At 47.9% G+C, this 12,671-nt stretch overlaps 1 protein-coding gene across 4 annotated transcripts in view; it reads left to right on the forward strand.

Annotated features, from left to right (window-relative positions):
- GARRE1 (granule associated Rac and RHOG effector 1) overlaps positions 1-8,439 on the forward strand; it is an 83,206-nt gene extending 74,767 nt beyond the window's left edge. For all 4 annotated transcript variants that reach the window (XM_027044918.2, XM_027044916.2, XM_053211277.1 and 1 more), the window contains 4 exons: positions 2,696-2,861; positions 3,642-3,779; positions 5,284-5,362; positions 5,819-8,439. In XM_027044918.2, the coding sequence (XP_026900719.1) occupies positions 2,696-2,861; positions 3,642-3,779; positions 5,284-5,362; positions 5,819-6,127 (692 nt within the window). In that variant the 3' untranslated portion in view covers positions 6,128-8,439. The remainder of the gene's footprint in view (positions 1-2,695; positions 2,862-3,641; positions 3,780-5,283; positions 5,363-5,818) is intronic.
- Positions 8,440-12,671: the final 4,232 nt, after the last annotated feature.

Here is a 12,671-nt window from a genome sequence, read left to right on the forward strand (position 1 = left end):
GAAATCTCTTGAAGCAAATAGACAAACCAATTTATCGTAAGCCTTAGTAAGAGCAAAGAGAGACAAGATTAAGAAAGAGAAAGGAGCTGTCATTCCAGAAATAGGAGAGGTTGAAAGAAGTGTAAGACATTACTACATATGACTCAATGACAACATATTTGAAAACTGAGTGGAAAATGACTTCTTTCCTAATAAAATACGCATTTACCAAAATCGTACCCAGAAGTGGAAGACCTGCCTAGATCTCCGTTAGTGGAAGAGATTGGAACGGTAATTATGAAGCCAACGTGATTCACCATAAAAACTTTATAAAGATTGTTAAAAAAGCAAACTGCAGTCATCTCTTCATGAATGTGGGTAGGGGCAAGACAACCTAGCAGTGTGTCGGAAGTGTCTGATACAGTGTCTGTTACTAAACCCGGTTTACTGCAGGGGTGGAAAGTGGTTCAGTGTTAGGGATTCTGCTACCGTAGAGTAATCCATCGCGTCAGCCAGTTAAATGAGATGCTGTAAAGACTCTAGAAAAAGACACCCGTAATTCCTTAAAACAAACAAACAAACAAACAAAAACAAAAGCACAGAAAAACAAAACTCAAGAGATGAATAGAAAGAAATTTCTTGAATATATATATATAAAGACTTCCAAAAGCCAGTAGCAAGTAGTACTCTATATAGTGAAACAAAATCATTCCAGTTAAAATCATGACCCAGACAGGGTGACAGCTATTACCACCAACAGCATATAACTTTGTCTTAGACTTTCTAGCAAACACGGCAAAAGAAAAAGATACACTAAAAGGCACATCTCTGGGGGCATCTGGGTGGCTCAGTTGGTTAAGCTTCCGACCTTGGCTCAGGTCATGATCTCACGTTCATGAGTTCAGGCCCCATGTCAGGCTCTCTCTTGTCGGCACAGATCCTCTGCCCCCTACCCCTCTCTGCCCCTCCCTCCCTCACGCTCTCTCTTTCTCTCAAAAACAAATAAACAAATTTAAAAAAAGAAAACCATCTTTTTGCTGGCAGCAGAATTAGAAAAAAAGAAAGCTCAATAAAAAAACTTCTAAAATTAGTAAGCAAGTCGGTAAGGCAGGTGGATGGAAGATAAATACAGAGAAATCCATTAATGTCTTCTCGAATTTAGCAAAAGGTATACAGAATAGAAAATATGTCTCATTCACAAGGAGAATACTGTGAAGTATTATAAATAACTACAGCAAATATTTATAGAAATAACCAGTGGAAGAGGAGATCCACTGCTAAAACAACCTGGCATTAACTATTAATGGAAAGAAATGTTTTCTTATGTCTTCTAAAAATTCCTCATACCGTTGCTCGTGCTTGCTTGTTCCTGCTGTCCTTGGGTGGTAGATGTGGGCAGCCCTGCCCACGGGGCACAGGGAGAGCAGGCCTACCTGGTTGCCCCTGACCGGGGTGGGTGCAGCACGGTTTCTCAGCTGCTGTTAAACGGTACGTCTTTTGATAGTCATGTAATTAAATCCAGAGTATAAATGGTGTTTGGCAGAATTTTGCCAGATCTTTGATCTTTGTTGAAGCCTGGGCAGCCTTTATGTCTTTAGCCTAAGGACTTGACTGGCTTTTGCTTCTGGCTCCTCCTTTCTGACCTGCAGGTCCTTATGTACCTTCCTGCAGACCCCACCTGAGAGCATAAGGTCTCTATAGCCCTTTCTCCAAATTAAGGAAGGGCACTCCTCTGGATAGATGAGTTTCAGAAGGCACCCTTTAGGGCAGGGCCTGGGAGAGCAGAGTGCCCCCCCTCCCCCCCCCGCCCTGCACAGACACTCTGGCCCCTGGTGGCATGGTTTGACTCACTAAGAAGGGGGCCTTGGTTTCGGCCCAGCACTACCACCCCAGTGTGGGCATCTTTGTGCATTGCACACAGGGCAGTCTCACGCAGCAGTCCTGTGGCAGTGCCCTGAGGACAGGCCAGTAATGCGATCGTGCCCTGGTACCTTCGCCAGCTTAAAGCTGACAAGTACACACTGCTGAGGCCTATTCAGTTTGTGATCCGTAGATACTTTCCTGCCATATCTTCTTGTCTGACGCTTTCTGTCATGCCTTTTATGCTGTTTTCTCTCCTGCCCATCCTTACTCGGCTCTGTCCGGTATGTTTCCAGTCACCTCTTAATGCATTCTGAAGTTTTAACTCCTCCATTACCACTCTTGTTATCTTCAGACTGAATGAGTAGGTCTGCCGTCCAGTATCCAGGAAAATCCTGGATTCGAGTTGGGCCACGTGGGAATGACATATCTCTGACTGACCATGATGCTCTGATAACTATCAGGTTATCAGTTGGCCAAAGACGACATCTGATGTTCTAAGCTCTTAAGTATGTAGCCCAGACATTGGGAATTTTTAAAGTAACTGGTGTTTAACATTTAATCATGGATCCTTTTGTGTTCTCGGTCTTTTGTTCAGAGTCAGCCTGCCTCTGTCCTAGGTATAACCCTTCTTGACAGTCCCTATGCACACACCACACCCCAGCTTCAGACCTGTGGCTGAGAGCCCATCTCACCATGGCGGGCTGCCGGGCAGTCCTGCTGCTCTGGGCCACAAGCCCGGCAGCGCCTTGGCACTTTTCATTGTGTGTGTGACCAGCACATCCTCAGGAGGCAGGGAAGGAAACAAGAGGCCAGCGTGACCCCAAAACCTATTTGTCCCTTTGTCTTGACACAGTGGGTTCAGACCCCGAGTTTGCACGCTATGTGGCAGGAGTGAGCCAGGCAATGCAGCAGAAAAGGCAAGTTCAACACGGTCGCCGCCCAGGCAACCCCCGGGGCCACTGGCCACCCATGGATGATGCCCATCGGACCTGGCCTTTCCCGGAGTTCTTCACAGAAGGGTGAGTGCTGCGTGTGTCAGGGAGGCGGAGTTTGGGACTGGGGTAAGCCCCGTGGGACCCTTGTGCACTCTTACCAGGCAGTTCATTTCCAAGGCCCCAGATGAGAGAGTGACATCTTGTCAACCCTTCAGGAGGTCAGAGTTCTGTGACAGACTCTTACAATGCCAAGTGGCATGATGTGTCTCTGTAAACACCATCATCAGTATAAATTGATAATTTTCAACACGTGCTCTTCTGCCCTAAACGAGGAACTTATTTGATGGTGTTTATGAGGTAACTGCATGTTTACCACGATCTTGATGTTGAAATGGGCATGGCCATGGAACCCATGTGATTTACGGAATGTGGCCCTTGTAGCCTCCAAAAAGCAAAGGTGTATGATCCAGAGGCCAGTGTAGTGAGACAACGGGGATTTTCATCCTAAAGACAACCGGACGTTGACTTTTCACGTCTCTTATTGCCACCGGGTTCATAAGTCTAGACGGCCAAAGACCATTTCAACTTGTTGCTCTCAAATGAATTTCCTATGCAGAGCACAGTCTTCTGAGAAGAATACAGGGCAACGATGAGCACATGTTACTTTTGAAATAAGGGACAGGAAGAACTGCTCGGGTTTTTAGAAGGGGAGGTGAGAGACCACTGTCTGGTTGTTGGATGAATGCAGGATGAAGACTGTTCCTTCAGGGCTGGGGCAGGCGGGCGGCCGGCCTGGGGGCTGTCCAGCTGGTGTCCAGGCCGGCCGCAGGAGCCCCGGGACCACCTTCTGTTTTTGGCTTTCAGGGACGGCCTACACAGCGGCTGGTCGGGTGCTCAGGCAGACTCTGCCAGCTCAAGTGATGAGACGTCCTCCGCCAACGGAGACAGCTTGTTCTCCATGTTTTCAGGGCCCGACCTCGTTGCTGCTGTCAAGCAGAGAAGGTATGAAGAGATTTCAAGTGCAAAGGACAGAGGGCCACAAGAATGCGATCCACAGCTTATTCCTCTGGAAAGCTCGGGAACCGCATTGTCCCCAGTCAGCCTGGTGTGGGAAAGGCAGAGGGCCTCGGCCACCACTGTCTTGCTGAGTCCTCTCTGGCTACCATGCAGGCTTGTAGCCCAGGTGACTTGACATTGGGTTGGGTTTTGCTGGCAGAACAGTCTAATGCAAGCGGTAGCCAAAAATACCAGTGTGAGGCAGGGGAGGGTTCTGGAGACAGGGTCTGGTCTGCTGATACTGGACTGTGTCGTGTGAGAGGCAGCCCTTTCTATGGGAGGAGCAGGACCGGGTCAACCAGGTTCTAGTCAGGCTTTGCAACTCCAGACAAGGGCTTGGCCCTCTCTGACCCTGTTTCTTCGGTGAAAAAAATAGTAATGGAGTATATTCAGGTCTGAGAAGTTTTAAAAGTAGGGATACGTGGCTGGCTCAGTTGGTGGAACATGCAACTCTTGATCTCAGGGTCATTAGTTCAAGCCCCACATGGGGCATGGTGCTTACTCAAAAAAAAGAGAGAGAGAGAAGAAAAGAGGGGCATCTGGGTGGCCCAGTCAGTTGAGCATCCGACTTTTGGTTTCAGCTCAGGTCATGATGTCACGGTTCATGAGTTGGAGCCCGAAGTCAGGCACTGCCAGGGTAGAGCCTGCTTGGGATTCTCTCTCTCTCCCTCTTTCTCTGCCCATTCCCTGCTCACTCTCTTTCTCTCAAAATAAGTAAATAAGCTTTAAAACAAACAAACATGTCAGGATGGATTGGGTGCTATGAAGAAAAATATAAGGGTCAAGGAGGCTTCTGACGAGCAGAAAACTGAACAAAATGAGGGTGAGAATTTGGCAGTGGGGTATGTGTCAGAGAGAAGAATCAGGGATGCTTTGCAAGTTCTTGTTTGGCCAGAGCATCTGGATGAAGGGGGTGCTGCAAACCGAGGCAGGAGGAGGCAGGAGGAGTGGAACTGACCAGGGGTAGGGTGTAAGATGTCTGTTTTAGACAAGGGACACTGGAGAGGGCAGTGAGACATCGGTGTGCAGCACTGCCTCTGAAACACTGCCGTCCACCTGCAGGAGCAGACTGATTTACTGGGCCCCGAGCCTGCTCCGCCCTGCCTGTGTCGTTCAGCGTCAGAACAGAAATTTTTCATGTTTGTGATTCACACCAACAGTCTTTTAAGTCCCACTTCCCCAGGGCACGGGAAGCATTCAGTATCTGTTGAATAAATTCACAAAAGCCAGAGCCAGGGGAATGGCCAGTGCCCGTCTTCACGCCTGCCACTCCCACCTCCCCAAGCCTGTGGCGGCTTCCGGGAGTGCTCCGTTCACTGGCGACCCACCGAGGCCTCCCCACCTAGAACCAGTGCCCAGAGCCACCAGAGCCAGGTGGCCAGTGTGTCCCCGGGAGGCAAGCTGGGTGGGACGCCAGGGGCCCACCGTGCTGAGCTCCGGGTTCTTTCAGGAAACACAGCAGTGGAGAACAGGAGACCAGCACGCTGCCCTCACCACCTCTTCTTAGCACCGTGGAGGACGTGAACCAGGTATCGTGGGCCTCGTTCTGGCCAAGGAGGGCCGGCTCTCTGGGGTGCAGACCATGAGCAAAGTTGCAAAGCTTCAGTTTTAAGAGGGCTTCAAAGCAATGACAGGTTCTTAACTACCTCAGCTGACTCAGAGCCAGATTTACAGGAAGCTCTGGGGCTGTGCCATCCACGGTGACAGGCAACAGCCACACGTGGCTATTTCAATTGCAACATTCCTTAGTTCCTTAGTGACACTAGCCATATGTGGTAGTGGCTACTGTGTTGAGCAGCGCAGACACAGAACATTTCTGTCCTTGCAGGTTTGATTGGATGAGGCTGTCCCGGGGCCTTGGGGCCGTGGGGAGGTGTGGGGCTCGCACGTGGCTCCTAGGTGTGCGTCAGGACAGAGACCTGGGGAGGTGGGAAAAGACGATGAACTGCCAGAAATGCCCCTAAGAACCCTCTTCTGTCTCTCAGGATAACAAAACCAAAACGTGGCCACCCAAAGCACCCTGGCAACACCCTTCCCCGGTGCCCAGCACGCTGCCGAGCCCGAGCGCACCTCTGTACGCAGTCGCCGGCCCCGGCAGCCAGTGGAACGACACCATGCAGATGCTGCAGTCCCCGGTGTGGGCCGCGACCGGCGATCGCAGCGCCACCTCCTTCACCTACGTGCAGACCCCACCGCAGCCTCCGCCCCCACCAGCCCACAAGGCAGCGCCCAAGGGCTTCAAGGCCTTCCCCGGGAAGGCTGAGCGCCGGCCGGCCTACTTGCCCCAGTACTGACCCAGGGCCGGCCTGCCCGCCCAGAGCTGTTGGGGCCAGCATCCCCACCCTGACTAGCTGGCACCAGCCCCCCCAGAGGACCAGTGCACCCCTGTCCCAGGCAGGGCTCCTTGGGGATGGGGGTAGTTGGCAGCTCCAAGCCTTCAAGGCCTGGCTTCTCAAACTTTGGAGGCATCGGACCCCTGGAGGGCCAGCTGGAGACAGGTTTCTGACCCTCAGGGAGATGCTGGGGGATCTTCAAGCTTAATAAGCTCCTCCGGTGATTCTGATGCAGGTGGGCCAGAGGCCACACTTTGAGAAACACAGCTCTCTAGTTTGTAGTCCCACTGTGTGTGCTGGGAAGGCATCAGGCCTAAAGGCTGAGAGCAAAACTGACCATTCTTCTGAAACCCTCCCCTCCCCCTTCTTAACGCATTGAGTGATGACCACACCAGTCACTGTATTTTATAGCTATTTTTCATATAGGTTTTTAGTTAAAACATCTCCTGCCCCAAATGCATTGAAGATTTTAAGATAACAAATATAGAGGCCGGAGGTTTGTTCAACACTATCTTTATTTAAGCTTAAACAAAATGGGCAAAGTATAGAATATTTGTGATCGGAAGCAATCACCTGGGTTTTCTGTGGGTGGGCAGCCCCTCGCCACCCCAGCAGCACCCAAGGGGTGCAGTCTTTACCGGATTTACAAAAGCAGGATCGTAAAACTGATGTCAGAGGCATATTCCTGATGGTGCATGGAGATGAGCCAGCTGGCTGCTGTCCGTGTGCAGAGTCAGGCTGCACCTGCTGCCCTCAGATCCACACATGGCCAGAGGCTTTGACACGGTCTCGGAACGTGGGGGTGTGGTCAAGAGGCTGCACAGACGCACCTGCACTTGAAATTGCAGTAACATTTGTGAGCTGGCTCAAGACAAACCAATTACGATGTAGACAGGAATTAATTTAAAGTCTTTTCTTTAGAAAAACACAAACAAAAAACCACCTCATTTTCAGTTAACATGTGCCATTAAATAGATGACATCCTGTGGATTTAAGGATATTTTCCAGCCAGAATGGATCCAGAAGAATTGAATGGTGCTTAAATTGAGAAATAATAATAAATATATCTATATAGAATAGACATATCCCACTGTATATTAATTGAGGTTACAGAAGTTCTTTATATAAAACTTATTTAAATTTTTCATATTTCATCTTTGAAAAAGTCTAATTGAGAAAAATCCATAATATTTTCTGGTATGAAAGTTTGACAGTATTAATATTTTTTTTATATTTTCTTAAATCATTAAACCATTTTAATATATATGTTAACTACTAATAAATGGTTTATTCTTTCTAACTCCACATAAGCTTTTCCAGCGAAGATTGTAATAACACATTTATGTTCTCATTTTTCTACGGATATAAGTAAATTTATATTTAAAAATACCAAAAAGAAAAAAGATATACGTATATGTATGTATACACACCAATTCTAGAGGACCCTTAGGGTGTCTGAGCCCAGCCATCTGAGTTCTTAGCACTGTGTTGCCAGGCTGCTCCCAGGGCTCGGGTGTCGTCTTTTGTGCTGTGGGGGTTGCCATTGCTGCCTGTACTTCTGATCCTTTCACCGCGGGTTCCGAACATTCACCTCACCACGTTTACAGAGAACTATTTTGTACATAGACTTTTCCAGGCACGTGCTTTGCGCCCACCCCGCGTGGCCCTTGTCTGTGTTAGCCGTCGGTGTGTGCACTAATCTCTGTTGAAGTTGTTTGTGGCTGTTTCCCTCGTAAGATAGTTTTCTGTTCCCTTCAGTAACGTGTCCCCAGTCCCTTGTATTTCAAGTTCTATTATACTGAAGTACTCTTGTTTTAATAGTGCCTCCCCAAGGACCTCACCCTGGACAGAGGTCAGCCCTTGACGCCCCAGTGCAGGTGACGTCGACACCGCTAATTGTCACTTTCCAGTCTGTTTTGCTCGACTAAGCAGGACATTTCGTAATTGCATCTCCGTGGGCTGTGAGACTGTGTGAAACTGTTTGTGTGGTCTCCTTGCAGGTGCTGTGTTCTCAGCACCACCTTGCTCTGAACACTGGTTATTCCAGGTGCTGCGCTCGGCAGAGGGGTCTCGCCAAAGCGCATGTGTGTGCGTGTGTGAGTGTGTGTGTCCTTTGCATGGCCGGGCGTGGCCGCCTTGCTCGGGCATCAGCAGGACATCGCGTGAATAGTTACAACGCTTCCAAACTGGAACTCTACATTTTGTATCTTACTTTTAAAGCTCCTATAAGTAAAGTAACTATTGGCTTTATTAAAAATATACATTTAATAATATCTTGTATCTCTGTTTAAAATGAACTGCAGCAGACACGTGAGAAGCCCTGCCTGATTCATGACTTTGAAAAGCTGCACCCACGTTGCTTTTGAGGTCAGTTTGTCCTCTGATTCTGAGACCTCGCAAGAGGAAAGAACCCTGGGAGTGTTGGGATGAGCTGGGGTGGGTGGGCAGGAAGCAGACAACTACCGCACATCTCCAGCCGGCTTCCCTAAGGCCAAAGGAGATCTGGATAGACGTCTGTGAGGACAGAGCCAGCGTCACAGTGAAGGAGCCACCTGGAGGGATGCAAGTTCTCTCCTTGGGTTGTGGTCCGCCAGTACCCCCATTCCACCAGCCAGGGGCGCTGTGAGCTGCCCAACCAGCCTTTCCAAGGAGCAGACCCAGGGATGAGCTCTCCCCTTGCTCCACCAGGGACCCCATATTTGGCAAGTAGATCATACCTTACAGGGAGGGACAAGGACTAGTCTCATTGAAGGATGCCCTCCTGCTAAGCAATGGGAAGCTTGTTCAGTGGGAACCACAAAGGGAGGGTGGGTTACAGGGGAATTTCAACTTTTCATTTACAGCAAGATAGTACTTGATTGAGGCTTTTTTTCATGGCCTCGGGAAAAGATACAAGCATCATTCTATAACCTACCAGTATAAATACTAAGGCTTCTTTCTGCCCAGAAGCTGAGCATGGGGACCAAGACCCAGAGCCTTCTAAGTGCACCTCAGGACAAGGTTACTTAGTAACAGCTATGTTGCATGAGTGTGATAGGAAATACACCAGAAGTACCTATTAAAATGCTAGCATTTTATTCAAGCATGCTTTGTTTACCACCAGTACTTGGTGCTGTTCACTGGTTTCAATTCACAGCAGTGGTGGAGACAGAAGAGTTCTGTGGCCAGGCTATGTGCCGGATGGGTGAGAGTAGAAAGCTGAACAGATGTTACGCCTGAACAGCAAGAGGGTCCTTGTGAGGCTGGTGACCCTCCGTTTCCACCTGGGGGATCCTGGGAAAGTAGGGCGTCCAGCTCAAAGAGTGTAGCTGAGTGCGGAACCTGCTTCGGATCCTCTGTCGGCCCATCTCTACCCCTCCTCCATTTGTACTCTCTCAAAAATACATAAACGTTTAAAAAAAAAAAGTGTAGGGGGGTGCCTGGGTGGCTCAGTCTGTTAAGCATCCGACTCCTGGTTTTGGCTGAGGTGGTGATCTCACAGCTGGTGAGTTCAAGCCCCATGTGGGGCTCTGCACTGACAGTGCAGAGCCTACTTAGAATCCTCTCTCTCTTCCCTTGTCCCGCTCTCTCTCTTTCCCTCTCTCTCTCTCTCACACTCTCAAAATAAGTCAATAAACTTTAAAAAAAATAAATAATTTTTAAAAAAGTGTAGCTGAAACACAGCATGCCAATCGTGACACTGTGAGAGGATGGCCCTTTGTGCACACCGTGTGGCCACTGTTGTGACTGCTTCCTGATCTGGAAACACTGAGGAAATAAACCCTTCCAATGGTGAGCTCCTCAAATGCCCAAAAGCCATGTATGTGGAAAGCACGACTGGCTGCCTCCCAGCCACATGTGTCGAGGAACCGCCCGGGCCAGGCTCCTGGATGTGGCTAATATTGAGCCTGAGTTTGGGAGGTGGGCATAAGTGAGGAGAAAGGACTGTTTCAAGAGTGTCATGTTCATTTCCACATCTAAAGTCACTTCAGGGCTAGGGCGCCTGGGTGGCTCAGTCGATTGAGCCTCCAACTTGGGCTCAGGTCATGATCTCGTGGTTCGTGAATTCAAGCCCTGCATCGGGCTCGCTGCTGTCAGCACGGAGCCTGCTTCAGATCCTCTGTCCCCCTCTCTCTCTGCCCCTCCCCCATTTGTGCTGTCTCTCAAAAAAAAACTTGGTTTTTTTTTTTTAATTTAATAAAGTCATCTAAGGGCAAGGCCCTTGCTAGAACCCAGGGCTGCAAAAAGATGCAGTCTCTGTTCTTAAAACTCAGTCTTGTATTTATTTTTTAATATCTTTTTAAAAATTACTTTATTTCCGGGGCACCTGGGTGGCTCAGTCGGTTAAGCCTCCGACTTCAACTCAGGTCTTGACCTCATGGCTCATGGGTTCAAGCCCCACATCAGAATCTCTGGTGTCAGCACAGAGCCTGCTTCAAATTCGCTGTCTCTCACTCTCTGCCTCTCCCCTGCTCGTGCTTTTTTCCAGTCTCACTCAAAAATAAACATTAAAAAAAAGAATGAGAAAACTGGTAAAATTATTTTAATTCCAGTGTAGTTAACCTACAGTGTTATATTTGTTTCAGGTGTACAATATAGTGATTCAACACTTCTGTACTCCATGCACATCGAGTGTACTCAATCCCCTTCGCCTATTTCACCCATCCCCCCCCACCCACCTCGCCTCTGGTAACCATCTGTTCTCTATAGTTAAGAGTCTGGTTTTTGGTTTTTGTCCCTTAAATTCCACGTATGAGTGAAATCATATGGTGTTTGTCTTCCTCAGACTGGCTCATTTCACTTAGCACCATACTTAGCTTCATCCATGTTGTTGCAGATGGCAAGATTTCATTCTTTACAGCTGAAGAAGACTCCACGTGTATATATATAGATAGCACATTTTCTTTATCCATTCATCTATTGACACATTGCTTCCATAATTTGCCTATTGTAAGTAATGCTGCAATAAACATAGGGGTGCATGTATCCCTTTGAATTAGTGTTTCCATATTCTTTGGGTGAATACCCAGTAGTGTGATTACTGACTCACAGGGTAGTTCTATTTTTAATTTTTTGAGGAACCTCCATTCTGTTTTTCACACTGGTTGCACCAGTTTGCATTCCCGCCAACAGTGCACAAAGGTTCCTGTTTCTCCACGTGTTCTTCAACGTTTGTTTTTTGTGTTTTTTAGTTTAGTCATTCAGACAGGTATGAGGTGATATTGTGGTTTTGACTTGCATTTCCCTGATAATGAGGGATGTTGAGCATCATTTCGTGTGTCTCTTGGCCATCGGTATGTCTTCTTTGGAGGACAAAACTCATAGTCTTTTAGGGGAGACAACCCCATCTTTCCCTTCCTTGTTAAGAGGCCACCCTCCATCTACCCAGCTGTTCTGGCAAAACTCTTAGAAGACATTCATTCTTGATTCCTCTTTCCTTTATTCTCCTCTTCCAGCAAGTCCTATAAGCCTATCATTACAAGGGCATTTGAATTCTTTTTAAGGTTATTTATTTTTGAGAGAGAGAATATCCCAAGCAGCCTCTGCACTGTCAGTGTGGAGCCCGATGGGGGCTTGAACTCACCAACCTCGAGATCACGTCGCCAGCTGAAACCAAGAGTCTGACGTTTCACTGAACCACCCAGGTGCCCCCAAAGCATATTTGAATTCTATTATGTTCTTAAATACGCTGCCAACAACCTGGTCATCACCTGACTCCTGCCTCTCCCTCTCTGGCCTCAGGGTTTCCCATACACCTCTGCTACCTCAACATTGCCTCCCCCAGTGCCCACTTGCCTGCTGCTCCCACAAATGCTCCCTGCTTCTGCCTCCATCTGTTCTCTTGGGCCAGAGCCCAACCTCTACCTGGGTTGTTTTTCATGATAGCACTTAGCATTCCCCTGGAGCCATGTTTGCCTTTGACCCTCTCACTAGAAGGGAGGCCTCATGAGAGCAAGGAACAAGTCTTGTTCATGGCCGCATGGCCAGGGTGCAGAATGGCGAGAAGCAATTCCAGAGGAGCCAGACCAAAAGAGGCATTGACGCGCAAATCATTGAGCAAATTCTGATGCCAAGTAAACATAGATAGATAAATTATAATTTCTAATTTTATATTTAGTATTTATTTATAATTATTTAATTTATATGTTATTTATATATTGTTATTTATAATTACTTATTATAATTATATTTATAAAAATAATAAATAACTTAAAATTAGCTCTCACATCAAACTAAAAGAATAATACATGATAACCAGCGTTTGTACCAGAACTGCGAGATGAGACTGACATTAGGAACTGCGGGTAGGATTATACAGCTTTTTACAAGCTCTATAGAGTTTTCCATTCTCGTGGAAATATGCCTCTGTGCGGTACGAAATTTTTTTAAAGCACCTAACAATAGAGTCACAGGGAAAATCTGGGGACGACATCCCGAAAGGACAAAACACGGCCGCAAGCAAAAACCGAGACGCAGGACGAGCTCCTGGCCGGCTGGAGGCGCTGATGAGCCCACTCACGGGTTT

Source organism: Acinonyx jubatus, chromosome E2 (assembly GCF_027475565.1).
Source record: "Acinonyx jubatus isolate Ajub_Pintada_27869175 chromosome E2, VMU_Ajub_asm_v1.0, whole genome shotgun sequence".
Lineage (NCBI taxonomy): Eukaryota > Metazoa > Chordata > Mammalia > Carnivora > Felidae > Acinonyx > Acinonyx jubatus.